The sequence below is a fragment of the Parus major genome, chromosome 5 (assembly GCF_001522545.3).
Source record: "Parus major isolate Abel chromosome 5, Parus_major1.1, whole genome shotgun sequence".
Taxonomy (NCBI): Eukaryota; Metazoa; Chordata; class Aves; order Passeriformes; family Paridae; genus Parus; species Parus major.
Window position 1 is genome coordinate 15412465 of NC_031774.1, and position 24165 is coordinate 15436629.

Below are 24165 nucleotides of genomic sequence, written 5' to 3' on the forward strand. Positions count from 1 at the left end.
GCGGCTCCGGCGGGGCGGCGGCGCCCCCTGCTGGCGCGGAGGAGCTCGGCGCGGCCTCAGCCGGCACCGGGGCACAGGGCCAGGAGCGTGCTGGCCCGGCCCGGGGCTCCTCGGCGAAGAAAGGCACGGAGCCTGACGGGGTCCCGTGGAAGGTCCAAAACATGAGGACGGGTCTGGAGCGTCCCTCTTAAGAGGAGAGACTGCGGGAGCTGGGCCTGTTCAGTCTGGAGACTAGCACAGACTCAGAGGCAATCTCATTACAGGGTACAGGTACCTCAAGGGCGGGTGCCAAGAGGATGGTGCCAGACTCTTGTCAGTGCTGCCCAGCGACAGGACAAGGAGCCATGGCCGTACACTGAAACACAACAAGTTCCACCTCAACACGAGGAAGAACATCTTTACACTGAGAGTGGCAGAGCACTGGAACAGGCTGGCCAAGGGAGAATGTAGAATCTCACTCCCTGGAGATACTGAAACCCACCTGGACACATTCCTGTGTCACCTGCTCTGGGTGACACTGCCTTAGCAGGGGGAATGGACCGAACAAGCAAAGGTCCTTTCCAACACTAACAGTTCTGTGATTATGTGAAAATCTCGCCTCTGTGGGATGCTGCAGTGCTGTTTGCCATTGCTGGGGTCCTGTCCCGACTCTCCTCCTGTCCTCCATGCCAGTGAGACCCCTGCACAACAGAAACAGGGCTGTAGCATCAGGTCCAGAGGAGGCCACAGAGATGCTGGAAGGGCTGAGACACCTCTCTTGTGAGGACAGGCAGAGAGCTGGGGATGTGCAGCCAGGAAAAGGGAAGGCTCCGTGCAGACCTGATTGTGACCTTCCAGAATGTAAGGGGGCTTATAAGAAAGACAGACGTTTTGCCAAGGTATGTGGTGACAGGACAAGGGACAACTGTTTTAAACTGAGAGAGGGCAGGGTTAGGTTGGATGTTGGGATTAAATTCTTTACTGGGAGGGTGGTGAGGCACTAGAACGGGTTGCTCAAAGAGGAAGTGAATGCCCCATCCCTGATACTGTTCAAGGCCAGGTTGGGTGGGGCTCTGAGCAACCTGGTCTAGTGGAAGGTGCTCCTGCCCATGGCAGGGGAGTTAGAACTATATGATCTTTCAGGCCTCTTCACGTCTAAACCTCTCCATACAGGCATCAGAAACAGAAGTTTGGAAACACAGGAGAGACTTTGATGGACTTCCCTCCACCAGGGCAGTTCAAGGGTTGGCAAAGCCAAAAGGCCCTACAGAACAGCTTGCACCTTGAATTTAGTAAGCCTCTCATGTTTTGACATCTACATTGAATTAACCAAGTAACTCACACTTCGGTATTGGACTTTAATATTTCATGCAGGCTAACAGGCTCAATAAATATTTTAATGTAATATTTGAATAAATCATTCTCTATTGTACTTGTCTACATTTAATAAAAGCATTGTGCTGAAAACTACCACTTCTGGAGATTTGTTCCTTTATTCCTGATTCTTTGATTCACTTCATCACTCAAACTTTGAAGTCAATTTGAACTACATTTGGCAGCCAGATTATGAGCTCCCTGAGAACAGTCAGCTCTTGGTATCTGTCTGTAGGACGGCTTAAAACAGGCTCCCAGTCCTGAGTCTTTGCTGATGATACTGAGCCTTTTCCCCCTTGTAGAGACAGATCAAATGATATTAAGTGAGGGTTTGGACAAGTTCCCAAATTCTTGGAAAACGGGAAGGCATTAAATAAAACATAATACACCATTCCAGAGGGCTGTCATTGGAGTAGGTACTGGTTGTGCTTTATTTACAAAATCCAGAGATTTGTACACAGCAATCTACAGGACAGCATAGGGCTGGTATCAGGAGGATAAGGGACATGCTCAGCAGGAATTGAAGATGCCAGCAAGGGGTCATCCCAGTTCCACAGGGAACCTGCTTCCCCTTGCCTGAGGAAGCCACCAGACCCCTCCAGGAAGAAAAGCAGCAGCAATAGCCAATCCAGGCTGATGCGATTTTTGTTATCATTGAGGCATGAGAACACAAGTGACCGGTGAAGGAGGAAAGAGGAGACCAGCAGGGGTTCAGCACACCACTAAAGGCCATCCTGCCTGGTTCTTTACTTCCAGCGCCCACCAACCTTGCCCTTGGCTCCTGCCTTCTTGCTGCTACAATGCAAAAGGAAAGAAAAACATGTCAGCATGATGGAAGCAGAGGGGCTCTGTGGCCACTTTGCATTTCTGACTCTTAGATTAGGTTTCAGCTGCTTTCGCTTCTCACATGCTGGGCACACCTGCCATTTACCACATCCTAAGAAAAATATCGTTGATATTGTGGAAAAAGATTTCTCCTGAGGCTCTTGGTGTGAAAGGCAGGATGTGCATGCCTGAAAGAGATAGACCCTTCCAGACTCCTGGATTATCAGGGTAGCAATCTAGGTGGTCTCCAAATTAAGTGACAGGTCTGTGCAGCCACAGACTTGATATTTTCTGAATGTTTTCTGCATATTAATCAGCTATGCTCTGGATTTTAGGATTTAGAGCTCTATCTAGAGAAATTTGCTCAGTACGAAAGAGCTCTGATCAAATTCCCCAGATGTTCCATTCAGCAGTGGAGGCAAAAAGCTGAACACTAACTTATATACAACTAAGAAGTGCTTTGCTCTAGCAGAGTGACTATTTATACCATGAGAGCAAGAGCCTCCAAAACAATCCAACCAACCTTTTAGGCCTGCTCTCATATCAGTATCCTTGTCTTGCTCATAGTGTGTGGGAGCAGCCCAGCTACACTCCCCACTCAAAGCACCTGAGGCAAACTGTCTCCAAGAGTTCTTGCACACAATCCTGCATGCAAGTCACTTACCTTCTGCCTGAGAAGTCTGAACTCAGAATGAGGCTAGGCAGGAAGTTAGTTGAGTTAGATTCTGCACTAGTTCCCATTAGCAGCACCTTGCTTTGTGGGGGTCAGCACACCCCCAAACTCTTCCATCTCACACACACAGTGATGAGGCTGCTTCTTGAACCAAAGCACATGCAAAGTTGGGGCAGCTCTTTGACGTGGCAGATTGTGGGGTTGGGGACCAAACACAAGGTACTGGGACCTTGCTGTCAATTGAGACCTTTCTTCAGAACCCCTGGTTCCTCCAGGGAGAAGAAAAACATGGGGACATCACAACTGGGGAGATTTTTGTTCTGCTGCCCCATGGATTGGTTCAAGAGCACCAGCCATATTTACAGAAGGATGTAGCACAATGACAGAGACACACACATAGTGGATACTTTACCTTTGACCAAGATAGGCTTGGTCTATTTGAAAAAAATTGATGGTTTACATAAAAGAGAGCATGCACTTTCTGCTTATATTAAATTAAGCTTTATGTCCCTTTTGCCAGCCTTTCTGAAGGTTCAAAACCCAGTGTAGGAACTGAATAGCTCCTCAAACAAAGACAGAGTCCTTTTATGTCCACAAGCACCTGTGATGTTTGATGTTACACCTAACCTTTAGAGTGTGCTTAAGGAGATTTAATAAAGTCTGAAGCAAAAGACTCATTTGATCCTTGTATAACATGCTGGCAGGCACTGCTTTGGAATGATAGTGTCTAGCGTGGATAGAAATTTAAGCACACAGAAATCTCATTAGCTCTGGGCTTCTCAGTGCAACCTTTTCAAATTATGTCCTGAGAGAGTATCATGTCTTTTGGGGGAACAAGCAGGCAGCGGACTGTTGTGGGTGGTGTGGTAGTGCCCCTCAAGAACAGGCACACCCAGACAAACCAGGACATCTGTCTGCACATTCTGCTGAGGTTTATCACCTCTGTACAGAAAATACCACAGGAAGGTCAAGCCTTATGTTTGGCATTACAGACAACCAATCCCCTAGTGTTACATTCATTTGATAAGTCAGGGTGTCTTTGGGAAGTGGGAAGGCAGTAACTGGTCACTCCTGTCATCCAAAGATACCACCAAAGATCACTGCTTCATTCCTGGCATGACTTTGCTAAAAAGATACAGATGCACAAAGAAGAGCAATCACACCACTGAAGAGTTCTCCTCCCTTTCTGCCCTGCAGTTACTTTTCTGTGAGTGTTAGTCTTCTGCATGTTCTAACCCCCAGGCTGTGTCTACCCCTGGTATCTCATAAATCCATTAAAATACCTAGAATAAAGATACTAGACTCAAAAAAGTAATGAAGTAGTCTTGTGGTGAAGGAAAGTGGAAGGAAGCTGATGAGTGAAAAGAACTCACAACAGTAATCCCATTATGTTAGTCTTGTTACACACCATTCTTCGTAATCTTAGCAACCACTTGTTTATCCTTCATAAACAAGGGTTGTATTCCCTCAAGTATTCCAAGCACCTCTATCAGGTGTTTGAAAAACCCAACAATAAGCAGAGGAAATTTTTGAAGGTATGGTATAGTGAAGAAACAGGATTTTTTTCTTGTTAGGTGTTACATTCACTTCAGTTTCCCCTTCATTTTCTCAATGTGAGGCAGGATGGGAGTGGCCCTTCCATCTCTAGCCCCATTTCATTGCAACAAGAAAATGTCAGTGTTGAGGCTGAAGTGACACATTCGAACACTGAGAAGATATCCCCAAGCCAGGAGCTTGGAAGGGGATATAAATACTTACTGCTTCTGGGCCTGATCGATCCGGTTTCTGAGGGTGACAATCTGCAAACAACATACATGACCAGGGTTTTTAGAGACAAAGAAACCATGTTCCCTCAAGGAGAGGAGAGTTTTACCTGCTAAAGTGCTTGAAACAGGTGCCTGTAATAGGAATTAATACTTCCTTTGAAATAAAAGCTCATCCATGGTTGAAGGACAGAAATGTTACTTCATGGCAATAAATCTGCAAACCACCTTCACATGTCAAGGGACAGAAGAGCTAGATTTTTATAACCCTTAATAGAAGTGTTTCTGCCTATTGAAATTAATCTCCTATGAACTCACATGTCAAGCTGCAGGCAGGTAAACTGGAATGAATGTCACCTTGGCCAACTGGAAAGCTCTTGGATGGCTCCATCACCTGCATGTTTCAATCTCACCTTCTCACTCTTCCCTTGCTTCTGAACATCAGGTATTTGTGTAAACCCAAAGATTTTCAGTGGTCTTTGGGTGGGGACCTCCAGAATAGAAGATGGGTATCACATTCTGCTGCAATACCTTTTGCTGGCTGGCAGAGCAGGAGGTGAGGAGCTTGCAGCACTCACCACTTTCCCAGCCACTCATTTAATAAGAGAAGATGACCTGATGCATAGGAATGCACATACCTACCTTGCATGGGATAAACACCTTATGGCCTGACTTAGTAACTCAGTTTGGTCTGTAGGCCTGGACTCATTAGTGAAATGCTGGGACTCATGTCCTGGAAAAGCCTACAAAACACTAGGGTGTGATAGGGAGCCCTCTTTTTCCTCTCCATCTTCTCATTTGTAACTAGTCTGTGTTCAGCTTAATTTTCCTGGGTTGAAGAAATGCCCTTGCAGAGAGGTATGCTTTGCTTTTGGCACAATTCAAAATTCGACACAGGCTCTGCCGGTCCAAGAACTGATGACCCAAATTCTGTAAATATTTGAAGTCACACTTGACATTCCCGGCGTGCAAAAAAAGAAAAACAAAAGTCATACATTCCAGATGTCCCAGGAATTGGTAATTCCTGGCTCATGTCTTTCCATAGCAAACAAAAAATTAAGAGACTGAAATGTCACCAGGAACAGGACAACACAAGCAAGGAAAGATCAACAGATCACTTGCTTTTGTACTTACTTGTGGAAGTTTTAGTATTTGTCACAGCAGTTTAGATTTATATTTTCCAACCAAGAATTTTCCCCTAGTGTTGAGGAGAACCAGTTTTCTTCAGTTTGACCCAAGCACTTAAGACTTACCTTCAGTCATAACCTTATGTTTGTGACTACGACACTCACTCTCCAATGAAGCACCAAAGAGCAACAGACACTAGAGCTAAAGAATGGCTCTACTTCTGTGTCCCACTTCCTTCCTTTGTCTCTCCCTTGCATCCTTGCTTGTGGCTCCTTCATTCTCTTTCCTATTTTCACTTACCTTTCTCCTCATTTTTTCCTTCTGTCATCCTCCCTTTATTCTTCCACTTTTCTTCTCCCATCTTAGCTGTGCATTTTCCTTCTCCTTTGCTCATTCTTTGTACTTTGTCTCCTTGCTTTTCATCAGCAGGCACCCACCTCTTTGTTTATGCAGAGGTCTCATTACCAAAGCATGTACCCCTCCCCTGGCCTTATTTCCTGTTTTTCCACACCAACTTGGCCTGTTATCCTTAAGCTAGCCCTCTGCCAGTCTTCTAGATAACCATGTGCCACAAGGTGGAGAGGCTTTCCAAACCCCACACTATTCTCTATATGCTGTAGTCTATGCTATTACACGTGGATCCCTAAGTTTCTGCACTTATCCTGGGTGTGATATGCGGGGCTGATGTCCCCATGCATGTAATACCTGGTTTTAGATATGGAGTTTTGGATAGGGAATTATTTTAAGGTGCTGTCAGTAGATTGAATTCTCAGTTCTTTAACCAAATCCCTGTTGGAGTCCTGACTCTTTTCCTAAATTACCACACTTTATGTCTTTTCAAAGAATGGAAAGGGAGAGAAAAAGGAAGTGAATGGAGAGACACAAGATCCATTTTTCTCTTTTCTCTCTGCACTTGGAGCCAAGTGCCAGCTCCTGTCTGGCACCTGGCTCTGACCATGCGGCAGGCTCATGCATTTGGTAGCCTTTGCTGCTGCTGTTACACAGGCAAGTTCATTGTACTTACAACTTGGAAAGCTCCTGCAGCCTGCAACGCATTGTTAAAATCTAAGAGAGATTGAGATAGTTACATTGGTGTTGCTCACTGCCTGTAGCACGTGTCTGTGTGATTGGGAGTTAAAAGGAGAGCAAGACCGAGAGAGATCCAGTAGGATTTCTCAGCCACTGAAACCTAATGTGGGTGAGTGCCACCCTATCCAGTGACTGTGAGAAGGAAACATGTCCACTTTCTGTTACCATATGACACTTCAGTCAGATGCTCCTGGCTGGAGACAGTTTTCAGTGACTCCAGAGAGCTCAGTCCACAGGTAATCTCTGTGGGATGGAATAAACTTACAACATTCAAGTTTGAACTCAAAGATGGATCTAAAAATATTACTGTGCAATGGAGGTGTGTGAACTCAGAGTTACTGAATTTTCAGGCCAGTTACCTACAGATAAACAAGAATGAACAATGTTTCAGGAGAAGGCAGGGAGTCCAATTTCCATTGGTATTGCCTTTCCATGGGGTACTGAAAACCTTAGAAGTGACCTATTCAATTTTAGCCTAAAATGTGAAATCCAGTTCAAGTATGTATATTAGGGGAATGCAGTACCAAGCAGCTTGCTTGCAGGGTCATTGGAGACCCAAATAAAGTCACAACATGATTTTTGCCAGAGAAATCACAGAAAATTTTACATGTTGGACCCAGGGCTATTACCAAAATGGCGTCTCAACTCACCTCGTATTTTTTCCTCTTGATCTGCTCTGTAAAGTCATACTTCTCAGTCTCTAGCTGATATAACCAGTCCCACAGCTCCTTAGCTTTGTCCCTGTGTGTTTATGGGAGAAGATGGAAGAAACACATTACATCAGAGATTTTCCATTGTTTTCACATCACATATTGATGTTTCATTCAATATAAAACTCACATAATGAGTTTTATTTAGTGCCATTCAATCATCTTCCTGTAAACCCTCTCTGTTCTCTTAAAGCTACTCATCATTTTCAAGGTCACACTTTTCTCACCTTCCAATCTTTTAGACTTGCAGTCTTGCATGTGTCACACATTAACATAATTCCTCTAATTTTCCCCCTAACTCTTAATGAGAGATAAGACTGCAGTGGAATCAGACAAGAAGGAAGGAGAACTTTGAAGGTCACCCAGATAAGCAGAGCAGTTGCCATTGTGCAGTCTCATCTGTGTCAGGCCTGAGGTGAGCCAACTTCATCTTTCAATCATGTGTAAACTCCAACATGTGCAGTCCAGACTATCATCTGATGACTGCTCTGCAGCAGAGCACTTAGCTTCCAAACCTCCAGCCTTCATGGAGATCCTATTCATACCTTAGCAGCATTAACTCACCCCTGGGAACAGATACCCCAGATACCAGTCCGTAGGCTTGTGCAGCCAATCCCAGAGCCAGTTCTGTAAGCAACTAATCCTAATCAGCAGAGCTATTCCAGGAGCACAGCTAGAGGGCTACCAAACCATTTCAACATTTCCCTACATTCCCATTACTCCTGCATTCTCCAGGTTAAGCAAGGGCACTACTTAAATGCGTCCCGTGGTGAATTTAAAGGAAGGTCCCCTTCTCTACCTCATTTTATCACCAGAGAAGACTTCAGGACACTAAGAGCAAATATCAGTGGACTACATTCCATAAATTAAGATAAACATGTTACCGCAGCTTGTCTTCATTAAGGTGGTCAATGTTCAGGGGCTTGCGCCTCTCTGCCAGGACCTTCTTCTTCGTCTCTCTAGCTGTTTGCTTCTTTCCTCTCTTTTGGTCAGCCTATTTTCAGAATATCAATTAGCATCAGACTGCAGAAATCAAGCCTGAATGAAACAATTTCAACATTGGGCCATATTTTCAACTGCTAATGAAGACTGTTCCCAGTCAACTTAATGGATTATTGTTTTCATATTTCTTTCATCAATCCATGATTTTACCTTAGCCAGATAACTGCTGTATGTTGCACCCATGGAGGACAGAGCCTTCTTCTTCTTCAGATCATCCTCAGCTTTTCTCTTGGCATCTTCTTCCTCTCTCCGTGCCTTTTCCTCCTGTGGAGTGTGACACACAAAACAAATTACTCTAGGACAGACTCCCAGCTTTCCCAGCAGCCAGTGTCAGTGCAGGGAATGTGGTACAGAAGTACATTGATGAGAATTAGCAGCTCCTGTTTTCTGCCCTTGCTCATTTCACCTCTGGACTGAGGCAAGCAGAACCTGTTGGTTTTTTGTCTCTAGAGATCTCTCCAGTTCAATGCAGAAACAAGGAGAGGGAAGAAAAGACACATACCGCAAGTCTTGCCTGACGCTCCTTCTCCTTCTCGGCCCGGATTCTCTGCTGCTCTGCTCTTTCAGCTCTGCGCTTCTCCTGCGGGGAGCAGTGCCAGAGGCATTGGATCATCATCATCATGGCTTTATCTGCCTCCACTTTACACCCCACTACCAAGAGTTTTGCTTCATTGAGTGTGAGCCACCTTTTTCTAGAACATGCAGAAGGGTCTCTTGTACAATTCTCAGATATAAAACAAGAGGCTAAGAAAGAGAAGCCATTTGATGATGACTTGAGCAGTCACTTCAGTACGTGACAGCACAGCTTTCTGTCAAAGTCTGACAGTGGTTTCAGCTTCTCATCTACAGATGATCTCTCAATCTAGTACAGGGAAACAGCAGTACAAGGACTCACAATCCTCTCCTTGAGAGCAACCAGCTCTTCCTCTTCCTTTCTTCTGGCTTCAAAGTGGCTGTCAATCAAGGCCTGCAGTTCAATCAGGTCTTTGTTCTGCCTTTTCTTTTGGATGTCCTAGAAAAGCAGGAAAACTCATTAAGTCCATATTGCTCTAGGTATTATGTCCTGGACATTCCCAGCACCCTGCATACAAAGAGAAACAAAAGTAGAAAGTGTCTGTAGACTTCCATAGAAATCTATGGATTAACTTTAATGGCTGTTAGTGCAATCAGACACTTATTCATGCAACAGTCAGGAGCCCAGAAGTGTAATTACAAATCTCCCATTTCCCTACACCATATTTTATACATGGCTTTGCTGACACACCTATCTTTGCATATACTTAGCTGACTCCTCTTGGCTTTGCAATACAAATCTTACCTAGAAAATATTCCTGTGTTTGGGGAAAAGCAAATATTTTTGTGGAGGGTTTCAACACCAGAATTTCTACATTTTTCTAAAAACTTTATAGGAAGGTGTTTGGATCTCTACTTATTGTTGTAATTTTAGCTAGTATTTCTCAGCAACAGACGAGGACCTGGAACTTTCAAGCCATTTGTAACAATGGGACAGAGGATCTGAGATTCCTAAAACACTTACTTTCTCCTTATGGTGGATTCAAAGATTCAAAGAGATAAACAAAAAAGAAGAAATACATGACTTTAGCTTAGTCACATTATCGGTGAATGCATTCAGACAGTTTCAGGGAGCAGAGAGTAGCCTTTTGCTGAAATCAAGTGGGAAATCAATCATACTTTTGCCTTTACCCTCTGCAATATCCAGTACAGGAGGAGTTAAGTGGGTTTGCACTCATGTTTATTGTCAGGTATAAAGGACAAACACAGCCAGTCTTAGGAATACTTACATCAAAATCTACTTTCTCACCCTCTGGTATTTTAGGAGCAGTTAGTCTGCAGAGAGTCAAAAACAAAACAAATAGAAAAGAAAAATAAAGGATTTTCTTCTTAACGAATATGCAGCTTTTTTAATAGCCCATCCTGCCCTGCTCTCAGGAACCATGCTGACAAGGGGGGATGTTGGTGGAGATAGCGAGGGGTGAAAGAGCACATCAGTGGAAAACTACTCCAGAAAAGTCCTAAGGACCATTGTCCTTCCTGGAAGGTTGTGCAAGGCAGGGAGTTACCCCTAAAGCCTCTCTTTATCCCCAATGCATATGGTCATTCCCTACCACATGGAAAGATGTTGGTCTGTGAGTCTGCCTGTGCAGGGCTGTATGCTCCAATCTTGGGCAGCTGGCAGGGTGGGAAGGGAAAGTGCTGGGGCCCAGAGCCAACAGGTCCATAGTGAACCTTAGTAAAGCTCAACTCAACCCAGCTCAACATTTGCCACCCTTCCCACTGTCAGCGATCCTGGATGGAAAGGGCAGCTTCCCAGCCATGGCCTCTCACAGAGCATTCACTGTTGAGCTGCCTATATTTTGGGGTACTGTGAGACTTCTGCATCTCAGACAGTTCATGAATTCTCTGACTCTAGCAGGAACAGGTCTTAAGGCCCAGGCCAGTAACTGCTGCTAAGGCATCCTCTGAAGGAAGCAGACATCCTGGAAAGGCATGCAGGAACAAACAGATGGATGTTGCGTGAGGGAGAGTTGGATAAAGGCTTCTGGTGGCCACTTGCCTAATACAGAATCTAAGGGCTTCTGCTAGATTAGGGAAATGAACCCAGGGTTTTGAAACTCTGCCCATCACACTTACTTTATTCTGGGCTTCTCCTCTGTATTTGGAACGATGTAGCAAAACAGGAAGGGAAAAAGAGGAAGAAAGTTAAAACAACAGAGATCATGCCAGCTGCTAAAGTAAAAGGAGGGAAGGGAAATTTAATCTTAGGGGAAACATACAGAGAGACTGGTTAAATCTCAAGCACTTCCAAAAGAAATACACACACTCACACACCCCTTTTGCTAGGAGTGAATCTGTTTTTACCCTCGAAACAGAATTTGGCAGGAAAGAATCAAGAGACTATAAAAGTCCCAAACGTAGCATCTGGAAAGCAGTCGTTTTGTGTAAATGCAAAATCATTTTTCTCAAACCATCCTGACCAAAGCTCTAAGGAGGCCAGCTGGGCTGGAGGGTAGAAGAAAATTAGGCCTTTTTCAACCAGCACTTTTTTTGTTAAAATTAACTTGAATTCACAAAATCGTGTCTCAGTGATAACCAGGCTTCACTAGTTTTGTTCAAATGCCTCACATGAAGGCCAGAAGGGGAAAACCTTTATGACACACGTTTTCCCCAGGTTCATTGGCTTACAGGACATCTTAGGGCACGTGTCCCTGAGATACCTTGGTGCCATGGGGATGATGCTTATTCTTCTGCACTGTGTGGTGCTCCTCAAACCCAGCTTGGAAAGACCATCCTCTCTTAGCAAGCACCCTCTCCTGCTGAGGTACATGCAAAATTCCCATGGGCATTAGTGGGAATGATCTTTTCATCTCCAGGAGAGGCATAATTCCCTGACAGGTAGGCTAAACCATCACAGAATTGTTCCCTTGCAACAAGTGACCTTTCCCTGGCTCTCAGACATGTGCTGGTCTTATGAGTTACTTGCTTAACATTTGTGCTTGTGGTCAACTCCCCTCCCTGCTATTCTTTTTAAACTTTAGTTATTAACTCCAGTGTAATGGCAGCAAGTTCAGTGCTGTTACTCTTACAAATAGAAATAAATTAAACCTATGTGTTTATTCTGGCCCATTCTCTCAGAGACCCAGGTTGACTTTCATAACCACACACTACATTTGAACTTTCAGGGATGCTGATGGATTCTGCGGTACAAGACTCTCCCTGTGTTTGCTCAGTGAAAGGAAGTGAAATAAAAAAAGCTCACAGCCTACTGAATCTGGTAAAAAAAATGAATTGTGAAGTAAAAATAAAAATTACTGCCTCAGTAGTGGGTGCATGAGCCCTTTATCAATATCATGACACAGAAAGATATATTTTTTCAAATGCTTATTTGCGTCCAGTAGTTTAGGGACAGATGGTGGAAATTTGGAATAGCAAATAGAAAAAAATAGGAAAAAGAAAATGAAATATTATATGAAGGGAAAATAGCAAAAAACTTACAATAGAAAAAATTTATGGAGGCAATCAGATGTAAGGGTGATGGATAACAAAAAACTGAGAGAGTGATTGGAAATGTGTTATTGAGATAATCAAGAGAAAATATGTGAGAGATGTGTAAAAGAAATCAGAAACCGACATTTCCTTTTTTTCCACTCATTCCCATACAAATTTCATTAATGACATTTTAGGGGCTTGACTTTTCTCATTTACTGGAAGAACAGTGCCTGCCAAAACATATCTCAGTTGAGGCCTCCAGATGCCAGAGCAATGCTAAGAAAATAAACAGCACGTAATTACAAATGTATTTTAGACTGCTCCACTATAAAGGAAGTCCCAAATCACTCCTGAAGAAAAAGACCATTAGCCAACAGCATGCTTTTGTATTCCTCCACTTATTTTTCTTATTTGTTTTGCTTTTCAAATAGCCAGTGAGCTTCTTAACATGTTAGCTAAATTGCCTTTTACCTGGAGAGAGGAAAAGTAATCATAATTAACCAGTCAATCAGGTATGTTATTTACACAGGATTCCCTTCCTTCATGACATACCCAGATAATTTCCACAAACATTCCTGTTTGGCTTAAAACTGCCAGTTAGTAACACTTCAAAAGAGAGAGTGGGGTGGGAAAAGAGTAGACAGGAAATGACTGGTTTTGTTTGTTGAGCTTGGTTGCCAGGGTCTACACCTGTCTGTCAGTAACTGTGTGAATTTGGTTTCAGCTGCCACCAAATCAGCGTGCCAACAAACAATTGTAAAAATGCAAAAATAAGGTTAGTTGTTCTTGAAATAAGAAATTGTAGTTAGAATTCTTAAAGGTACCTCCAGAAAAAAGGGGTATTTTATTAAAAATTAAACAGTAAAAAAATCTATCCTCTGCAATGCATGACCCAGCCTTTGTCCATAGCGTATGAACCAAAAGCAGTCCAGGGATAGGATTTATTTTGAAATGCCCCATCTTTCAAGGCACTGAGTTAAGGAACTGGGCCAAAATTTGTTGACAAGCAGGAATTGTCAAAGCAAATTCCTGTTCCTATGGCGGATTTTGACTGTCATTCCGGTCGTTCTGACTATGAGCCATGGGGCTGAGACAAAATCCCCACATGCAACCCTGCCAAAAGAAGGTAAGAGACACTGCCAATCCAAGTTCACTGCCCTGGTGACTAGAGAGTCTTTGAGTTTCTGGTTTCCAAAAGGCTTCACGCAGGGAGAGGATACTCCACCAAAATACCACCACCCTGCTTTCTCCTGCCCAGTCTATGAGGTATTCACACGGTGCTCTCCTTCGCTGGGAATCCATCTGAACTGCTTTTATTTCACTCAGAAATCCCTAAACACCCTCCCTTAATCCCACTTCTCAGAAGCAACACATCTAACTCACACCGTGTCCTTGGGAAAAAATGGAAATCAATATGCTATTAAAAAAAAAAAAGGGAAAAGAATGAGAAAAAGAAAGACAGAGAGGGGCTCAGGAAGGTCCTCAGGGTATTTCCCTAAATTAAAAAAGAAGCCTGAAAAGTGAGCAAGAAAATTAAAACAAAAGAAAAACAACAACAAAAAAATCTACAAAAGCAAAATGAAACAAAATAAGGAAACACAGAAAATGCAGGGTGTTTTCAAGTGATGCTGGGCTTTGTCTTTTGAAGCAGCTGCCTGGTTGCTCTAGGGGCTGGGGCAGTCAGGAAGAGCCCTGTTACTTCAACAGCCTCTAAAACTCCATAAGAACTTTCTGTATGTTTAAACTGGGCAGGGAGGGGCTAAATTATCTTCTACAAGAGCAACACTGACCCTGCGCACACTTGGGTTTGGTCCTTTCATGTGAGTCTTGTCCCTAGCTGTGTGCTCCAGCACACACTCAACCAAGTATTGCAACCACACTATATTTAGCTCCACCCATCTGGATAGATGTTTAATGTTTAGCATCATTTTAAGTGCATGGCTTGAGCAGAAGTTTACATTTCTGTAGATTCAGGCCTGGAGCCCATGACCACCCAAGGCTGTGTGAGGGATGCATGTCTATGCAGGGCTCAGCTCCATTTTCAAATATGCCACTGTGATTTAAAAGATTCTTTCTTGATTTTCTGGGGATAGACTCATTTTACTGATGAGAGCTAGAGCACAACAGATTCTGGCTAAAAGACAAGTCCAGAGCAAGCTTCTAGAGCTTGATTTTCACCATCTACTATCCCAATGAGGATATAGAGGCTTCTCAGTACACTAATGACTCCCCAAGGGTGATTGGATATGCACAGTGAGCGATTCTTTGCAGCAGAGATGTTTTGGCCCAGTTCCTGAGTTTAAAAGAAAGTGAGGAACAAAAACACATAAAAGAGAGTGAGATATTAGAAAGATGACTTTGTTGTCCTAAGACAACACTGAGCTACCATCATTGTATTCGCCTTCTTCATTGGCTGTAGGTTGGAGGACAAAAGACAAAGAGAAGAAGCACAGTAGTCAATCCACAACCAGCACTGTGCTAAGAGCACCTGTCCCCACTCCCTCCCTGTTATGCTGGGAATCTTGGACTCTCTGGAGATGGAACAAGAAGAAAAAAACCCCATTTTGGTGATTTGATTTGGCTAACAAACATCCCTTTCTCCATGTTCATTGAAATCCATCTAGAGAGATCATTTCCCTCCCATACTCTTTTCTCTTGAACAATGTCAGTGTTTTAGACACTGTTTCCTCAGCACTGAAAGAGAAAAAGGATGAGGGTCTGTAGGTACGTCACATACCTTCCTCATGAGCTTCCTCTGCTGTTGTCATGGTGCAAGCAGTGATGGAAAGACAGGAAATAGAAAAAAAAACAAACAAAAAACAGAACAGTTATTTAAAGCTCTTGGAATCCTGAGAAAGAGACCAGGGGAATCATGAGGGGGGGAAGAAAAAAAGGAATTAGTGAACTAAGGCAGGGAGAAAACTGGAGAGACTGTCAGGACTTTAAAATGCTGTAATGTTAAAGTAGAAGTAAGCATGGAGGTTAATGGAGAAAAAGGCTGCAAAGGATAATTGTGGTTAATGTTTGTTTCTCTTGTTTTCTTCTCTTCTACCAGCCCAGGACTCCTGTTCTCTCCCTCTCTCACACACATACACACTTTCATGTTGCACCTAGGTGGAGTAAACCAGAAGTCGTGTCACATACCTGGCTCATGAACTTCAGGTGTGAAGTGTCATGGAACAAGTTGCGATGGAAAACAAGAGAATGACAACAAGGAACTTGTTATTTCACACACCAAAAGAGCTTTTGAGCCAACAGGGAGGAGGGGCAGAGAGGAAAAGGGGAGCCAAGAATGAAGTTAAGAAGTAAACAGGTGGAATATTTACATTTGAAATAACACATAAAGAGAAGTCACAGAACAGGAAGGGTAAAAGAGGTAGATTTATGATAATAGTGCAGTGCTTAAAAAACACTTCTAATCATCATATGGCATAAAGCACAACCTGACAGCACAGTGTACCGAGGTTTACCTTGATTGGAAATATGCACATGAACATAGCCAGCACTCTCAAAGCACTACTGGACCCATCCTTTACTACAACAGTATTTCAGCCATTTGAAATAAACACAGTGTGGTTCAGAAACCTGCTGAAATACCTGCCATAACTCATCATCAACGTTCAGCTAACTTCCAAGGAAGCTCAGTTCCCTTCTAGATCTATGGCTCAGGCCATTTTCTTCCTTGAAGACAATATTGATTCCTGTAAAAATGTACTGCTGCTCTTCAAATCCATTTGCAATGTAAAATTACAAACAGATTACTTCATAGGAAGAAAAGGTTCATTAGAAGTCTGTGCAGGTCTACATGTCATTCTTCTGGGTTTGGGCAAAGCAGGAATAAATCAGCAATGTGAATTTGCAGGGGAGATTTTGCTTTCCAGCCATACACACACACCCCACCAAATATTCTGCAAAGCAGGCATAAAAAACACCACAAACTCTCACAGTGTTTTATATTCCCCATGTACAGTCAATGGGTCAAATTCTGCCCTGAGATTTGAAATAAATCCTCCCCTGTAGGAAGAAACATTCATTCTCATATCACAGGGCAGAATTTAACTCATTCCACAAGGCGACTTTTTGCTGAGCTACCCTTTCACAAATGTGTTTCCCCAGTTTCTAGTGAAATTCTCATGCAATTGGGTAAGTTTCCTCCCCCTTACTGCTGATTACTCTTCACTGAGAGAAAATATTAAACTAACATAGAACCATCCCAAAGGCATGCAGGTTATAATCCATCCTTAACTGATCAGTTGTTATCCCCTGTCACCTTGTATTCACTTTGCACACACACCATCCCAGCAGACAGACACCAGGGAGTTTAGAAGTTAAATCACATACCTGGAGGGGGAGCTTCATTTAGTAGGATGTGTCAGGGGAAAAACACAGGAAAGGAAGATAAAAGAATTAGAAATAAGTTATGCAGGAAGGGATCACCTCAAACTTTGGTAAGGCTGGGTTGAAGAAGTATAATTTGCAGACTGAGTTATAGGGATGGACTGTTAATAAGAGTGGAAAAGGAATGTAATTACAGTGAGGTATGAAGTAGATAGGAAGGAGATGCCATAGAAACAAAAGATAAAGGGAATTTGAATGTTGATGATTTGCAACAGTTTAAGTCATGCAAATTTATAAACCATGGGCAAGTGTAGTAACACTGGTGATCCTTAAATTTGAAAGAAAACATACCCAAGAAGAGAATTTTACAAGCATTTAGTGTTACCCAGGTTTCAGCTGCCCTTTTAGCTATCAGAGCTGGCATGAGGATGTGAGTTACTGAAGGAGGTGCTGCTTTGGATGTATCCCTATGCCTGGGTCTGAAGCTCCACCGTCTAAGCATCTCTGCTGGCAGAGTCCAGGCTTAGTTCTGCAGAACTGGCAATATTGGTGTTTGCACAGAGCTTGTCTTTGCTGCAGAGGACTAGAACTGCTTGAGTTTGTGTGCCAGAATCCTGCTGCAGTCCACTGCCTGCGAGTGTAAACAGGCTTGGGTTTCTGCAGCTCAGATACCTGCTTTCTGTCGGGGCTATGGGGCAGTCACAGCCCTAAAAGTTTTCAGGGACACTAAAAAAGTTTGTTCTAAGCTTCTTAGATGGTGATCCTTCAGTTACAAAAAATATTTATGCTTTCCTTTAGGGAAAATAAGTTTTAGGGAATTTCAGGAATGGATTGATTCTTCATGATTCTGGTATTCTTCAACATCTTCAAGTTCCCACGTACAGGAACACTTCAGATTTGTACGTAGGAATTTAGATGTCACAAACATGAGCTGGTTAGGTGGAAAGAGCCAAGAAGGAAAAATGAAAGAATTAGAGCAAGAATTCCACAACATCAACTGTGACTTGTGCAGGCCGAAGCTGTGACTTAGGAGATGTGGTAGGCAAAGACAGCATTAATAACAGAGAAACTAAATAGTCATACAGTTACAAGAAAAGCTGGGACAGTCTTCCTCTGACATAAAAGCTTTTTGTTAAGCTTGTTATATTTACATTGTCTTTTGGTTTTATTGTGCTTTATGTGTCAGAGGAAAAAGAAAGCATGGGGAGGCTGTTGTTATAGCTTTATTGTTTGTCATATTATGTTAATACCTTGTGTTTTGCACAGATTTCAAGCTCATACTTCTGTCAGTGCTAATAGAGAACCAGTTCTCAAGTGGTAAGTAGCAGTTCAATAAATATCATGTAAAAGAGGTACAGAGGCAGGCAAAGAAGCTGTGATGGAAGCAATGACCTTTAGCTCGTGCAAATCAAAGTCAGAAAAACCTTAGGTGCAGATTAAGAGACAAAAATGAATACGATTAAAAAGAGAAGAGAAGGATGCAAAGCCAGAAGCGATGAGAACAGGAGAGTTATGAGAAGCAGTGAAGAGATGAATGTTGAAGTATTAAGTCATGTAAAAATCAATCAGTTTTCACCTCCCTCCAGCCTTGGTAAAAGCATTGATCTGAACTAAGAGGCTGGTCTCCCTCTGTGGACAGCAGAGGGAAATAGCTGGGGTGGGAGGCTGCTGCGATGTGACTACTTTAATAGAGCTACTCCAAATGGCACAGAATCATTTCCACAGACAGTTTAGAGGACAAGTTCAGTTTCTGCTTTTCCAGGTAATAAACATTGTAACATTCCCATACGCACTGTGAGGATGGCTCCAAGTCCGGTAAGCGCCTGTTATTACAGCTCATACATTGAGATGTTTGTCTACAAAAAATGTTACTACATTTTTCATGCAGCAGTTAGCTTTATCCTCATTATTATGCATCACAGAGTGATGAGGAAATTATGACTGGTCAGAGGTGTGAGGAAGCTGCAAGTTACAGTTTATCGTTAATATTTGATTTTTATGTTTACTTCCACCATCTTTGAATTCCTGAGTATAATACTAGAGTTACTGTTAAAATTTTCCAACATAAATCATAGCTTCAATTAAATTTCAATGTTTCAGAACTCACATAGATTTAGCTGAGATTTTGGTCAAAAAAATAGAAACATTTAATAACCATAAAGGTTGCAGAGAAATTAACATCTCTGCAACAAAACTTTTCCGCTTTTTGCCTTGTGGCAACTTCTTATTCCAGATTTGTTCCTGCTTTACACTATATATACCCCACATTATCCATAAAGGAAATGCTTCAGAAGCAACTGAAATAGAATTTTCATTTCAAAATTTGGAAATCTTCCATAGAGGAGAGAGGGGAAAAAAAAGTTGGAACAAAATGTTTTAACTAAATAAAACCCATAATTTTCAAAAGCTGTCAACCAAGTGTTCATCTTTTTTTTTTTTTCTTTTTGGTTGGTTGAAAAGTTTCCATTTTGTCCCAATTCAGCATATGACCCAATTGTGAAATTGCCAAGTGGAATTGAATTTCCAGCACACAATAACCCTTCAGATTGACGCAGAGGAATTCAGAAGTCACATACCTGGTTCATGGACTTCTTTAAAAGGGAAGTAGCAGGGAAGGAGATGCAAAGAAAGATAAGAGAATTAAAGCAAGAAACAGAGGATAATTAAAAACCCTTACACTTTCCTTAGCCAAGGTGGTGGAGGGTGGGGGTTAAAGGGATAAACACCATTAATAAGATTAAGTGAGAAATAGTGGGCACATGTGAATGTCAATTAGAATTGTGGAGAGGAAGGGTTGTTTGGATATAAAAATGCAGATGATTAACATATATATTCATAATGTTATAAATCAAATGCCACTGGTAGCCTTTGGCTGACAAAAACATGACTTCTATTTAAAGTAAGTCCATTACCCATAAGTTTGAATGTGCAAAAAGGGTATAGACAACTTGCTCTTATTCATGTGCATAGAAATCCCAGCCAGTGTGGAAATCAATGGGCTGTGAGGAGCTGGCATTGATTTCATTGGTGCCCAGGATTTCACCACTGGTGTGTAGGGCTGCACACCGATGTGGGGAGGTGAGCACGAGCATGTTACTGCTCTCCAACCTGCACGATAAAGCATCCCATGGAAGCCTGGCTGGGTAAGCAGAGAGGGGCAGGCAGAAGGGCAACTGAAGGGTAAATGGGTTTGGGCTGCCAGGCTGATGCTTTAAGAAGCATGACCTTCTATTTTGCCAATTAGAGAGATTGTCTTACCAGATCTGGACCTTAATTCAGGCTATAAAATCATGTAAAAATGCAACCTTGCCACCCCTGGTTTTGCATAATGCACATTGACCCAGAAACACCCCAATAGTTATGGAAAAAGCACATACTACATCTTGTCTCAAATGTGCTCCAACTGAAGTGATGACACTTAGTCCAATCCTTACCCCAAGAGTAAAAGCTATGTATGACACTGTGTTGGAGCACTTGTTGAAACGCTCAGGAGTTCGGGTGCAAGTCTCCCCATATCTCCATACACTGCTGCAAAGGGGAGTTCTGTCTCTGTGCAGTGGCAGGGGAACTGGGGAAGAGGTGCACCCAACTGGGGGACACAGTATTGCTCAGGACACAGCTGTCCCACCTCTAACCCTGGGGCGTGGCACTGAGGAAGTGTTTTGAGGAGCACTGTACCAGCTGGTGTCCATAGGAATAGCCTGGCTGGAGACATCAGGTGCTGGGGAATACTTCAGCAGTGCCCAGCCTGTGCCTCGGGCATTGTTTTCAAACAGCAGTTAGTACTTATTACTCATCACACCGCTTATCCTACGAGAGCAAAGCAACCGTGCACAGGGTATTTTTTGCATCGGCTCATCTTCAACCACCTCCAGAATTCCTGCACGAGTTACCACCCAGACAGAAACAGAGGAATTCACAAGTCATGGCACATACCTTCCTCATGAGCTTTAGCGCGTGGGAAGAGTCACAGAGCAAAATGCAGAGGGAGATGAGAGCGTTAGAAACATCAGAACAACTTTTCACTTGGGCAAAACGGAGGCGGAGGGAAAGACTAAGAATACGTTGCAAGGAAATAAAATGAGTATGGATACCAAAAGCAGTTCTGGAAGTGAGGGTGCAAATGGTCTGAGATATAAAAACATAAAGCTGATTTAAACAGCCATATCAGATGACATTTGTCTTATACAGCCATTTCTGCAGCCCTGCCCAAATCCATGAGCAGCACACTGTTTCATAACCCTGATACTTGCCCAAATGGATTTACAACCTGAGGCCAGCAGGTTTTGGGTGGCTGCAAGTACTGCCATGAAACAGTGGCATAGAAATTCCATTATATGAATAAGAATACCATCTTTAATAATTTGCAAAGCTAAAGCATCAAATTTATCACCATTTGCTCTATACCATGGGGTTTAAGCTGAAAAAAAGATGTGTGGAAAGGCTATTGTAAGAATGTCAGCCAATCATGAGCATTTTTGTATATAGTCTGCAGGCCAGATCCACCCCAAGGAGATCCAACTAATCTCAGAGTAAAGGCTTTTCAACACTCATCCTTTTAAGAGGTTTACATTTCCAAGCACTTTTCAAGCTTTTTTTTCATGCAACAATTACCACGTCCATCGGCAGTGCATTCAGTGTCAAGACAGAACGTGAAGGCAGACAGTACAAAACACAAAATGGTGGCAAGTTTTAGTCTATATTAATATGCCTATTTGTAACTCTCGTTTCCTTTTGCCATTTTATGGTTTACTGGCTAAGCCAGAGCTTACTCTGAAAGACAAGGATTCAGGAGTCACGTCACATACCTTCCTCCTGAGCTTCTTTAGGTGTGAAGAGCCACGGGACAGGATGCAAAGGAACATTGGGAGAAATACATTGTTACATGAGCTGAAGTAAGCTGAAAACCTTTTACTAGGCTGAAAATTCTGCTCAGAGGGAACAGTTTCATCCCAGTAAAGGACGTGCTAATGGCCAGGAGGGGAAAGGAATTTGAGACACATGAGGCTGGGAAACAACTTCACCACGTGAAGGGAAGAAGCAGGAGTGTATCAGAGAGGGAAAATATCACAGTGAGCTCAAATATCACGTGCTGGAATTTCTCTCTAGCTCCAGTTTTAGAGGACAGCCCTGCCTTTGCCCAGATGGGCTTTATGGTGAGCCCTGCACGGGACAGAGAGGCCGGGTTACACTGAGCCGACTCCTGCACTGAGATTATTCCTGTGTGTTAGCCAGCGGCAGAGCCGGGCACGGAGGGGACGTGGAAAGCAAAGACAACAGAAGCAAAAAGGCAAAGTGACTGGTACTGCTCCTCTTGCACCACCCTCTTGTCCCACCAGCACCACCAAGAGACAGCAGGGAGCGGTTTGGAAGATGATGGCACATACCTGCTGGAGGAGCTTCGTCAGGTGGGATGTGGCAGGAAGCAAAAGCAGTGAGATGGAAAACGAGAACAGTTAGACTAAAGAGTGTGTGAATGCAACAGAGGGTTAAAAAAATAAAAATAAAAAAGCAGGGGATGTATGAAATAAGGAAACAGAGGAGGAGATGAAATGGAGACAGGTGACCAGAGCACACACAAGAAATGTAAAACCATCTGGACCTGGATGCTGTAAAAAGGGTGCAAACTGCTCAGAGTGGGTCTATTGTGGCACTACAAACAGGTTTACCCCTGTTTGAAACATGGCCATAGCACAAAGCTTTGCAAATATGGAACCGACACACCCTTTGGCTCCTTGCACCCGGAGCACCACATCTCAAACCTCTCAGTGCAAAGGGTGAGTTTCTGTTCCAGCTCCTCTTCCACCCTGTCTGTCCCACCTTGCCAGTGCAATGTGGGGAGCCAGCTGGGGTTACTTCCAGCATCTATATGGTTATAATTCTGCAGCATTATGTATATTATATATCATATGATATATTATAGCTTGTAAACTTATAATATATATATTTTATATATAATATTACATATTATAGCATATGTACTCTATAACATAGGGCTAAGCAAATATTTTAACCACAGATGGATTTTGACTTCAAAACCCATCTGATCATGATCTGCCAAGCTATGTAGTAGAAACCAGCTGACACCTGATAGAAACCTTCCTAGCCAGACACCAGTTATTCCATGGCACACAAATACCCAGGGCTAAAAAACAGCCTCAAAACATGTTGGGTCTTGGATGAAGGGATGGTATCCACATTTTCTGTGCTGCTTCCTCCCCAAAACTGGATCAGAGGTGTCTGCACAGATACTCAGGGATGTGGGGTACCCTCAGTGAAATTTGTGCAAGGGACAGGAAAAGCCCTCTCTCTGCAGATAGTTAATCCCAGCATCTTTCTCTTCTCTCTTGCTTTCTTCTACCATCTTGCAAAAGGGACATTCACATCATCCTGCTGGTGCAGGAACCAGCAGGGCTGAGATGCTGCTTCACCTACCTTCTTCCTGAGCCTCTTCTGGGGGTAGGAAACATCACACAGCAAAAGAAATGGGAGGAGAAAAATTAAAACAGGAAATATGTTATTGGAACATTCCTGAGGTTTGACAAGCTCCCAGGCCATTATGGGTAAGAATACACAATGATGGAATTACAGGGTGAGAGAGAATTAAAAATAACATTTTTATGGGCACATTACGGGGTTATAAATGTTACTGAAATATGGGAATATGACCACAAGTGAAAACCACATAAAAAGGCATCCAATATGTTATTCTTTATTAGAGCTGGCTAAAATACCCTAAACCAAACTTTTGGTGAATTTTGAACCAAAAATAAAACTGCTGCCTTTCTTTTGCTTTACATTTTTTCTCACATGGTGAAAATCTTTATCTATTTTTTAAAATTTCAAACAAATTAATTCCTGAATTTTACCAGATGAATATAAACTTTGCAGGGTGTCTCCCACCCTTTAAAATATTAATTTGATACCATTGTACCAAAAATAAGCAATTCAGTAAAAAATGGTAGAATAAAACAAATATATATATATATATGCTTATTTTCATACACATATATGCATATACACACAGTTATATATGTATCGATAAAAAATTATTTGTGTGTATATTATATACATTTTATATATATATTTATATACGTGTAAATGCATTTTATTTCTTTCATATGCATAAATGTTTTGGGTTTGTTTTTTTAAACAAATAAAACAGGCCAAATTTCCTACCAGCTCAATAAACTACATCAATGTCCACTATTGCATTGATGTGTGCGACTTAAAACAGAGTCCTGGACACTGGGTGTCAACCATTTGATCTGGATCT

At 42.6% G+C, this 24165-nt stretch overlaps 1 protein-coding gene across 13 annotated transcripts in view; it reads right to left on the minus strand.

The window, feature by feature from the left end:
• Positions 1-1755: 1755 nt before the first annotated feature.
• The window catches only part of TNNT3 (troponin T3, fast skeletal type), a 30106-nt gene continuing 7696 nt past the window's right edge, over positions 1756-24165 (minus strand). Inside the window, exons 6-21 of one of the 13 annotated variants that reach the window (XM_033515173.1) lie at positions 23325-23342; positions 22277-22321; positions 21698-21712; positions 19466-19480; positions 16893-16904; positions 15696-15707; positions 15289-15309; positions 11196-11214; positions 10346-10391; positions 9439-9555; positions 9046-9123; positions 8694-8807; positions 8426-8535; positions 7482-7572; positions 4610-4650; positions 1756-2148 (exon numbers count right to left, since the gene is read on the minus strand). In XM_033515173.1, coding sequence (XP_033371064.1) covers positions 2100-2148; positions 4610-4650; positions 7482-7572; positions 8426-8535; positions 8694-8807; positions 9046-9123; positions 9439-9555; positions 10346-10391; positions 11196-11214; positions 15289-15309; positions 15696-15707; positions 16893-16904; positions 19466-19480; positions 21698-21712; positions 22277-22321; positions 23325-23342 — 803 coding nt within the window. In that variant the 3' untranslated portion in view covers positions 1756-2099. Of the gene's footprint in view, positions 2149-4609; positions 4651-6766; positions 6808-7481; positions 7573-8425; positions 8536-8693; positions 8808-9045; positions 9124-9438; positions 9556-10345; positions 10392-11195; positions 11215-15288; positions 15310-15695; positions 15708-16892; positions 16905-19465; positions 19481-21697; positions 21713-22276; positions 22322-23324; positions 23343-24165 lie in introns of all 13 variants that reach the window. The other 12 variants (XM_015631571.2, XM_015631573.2, XM_015631572.2 and 9 more) reach the window with 12 other exon arrangements.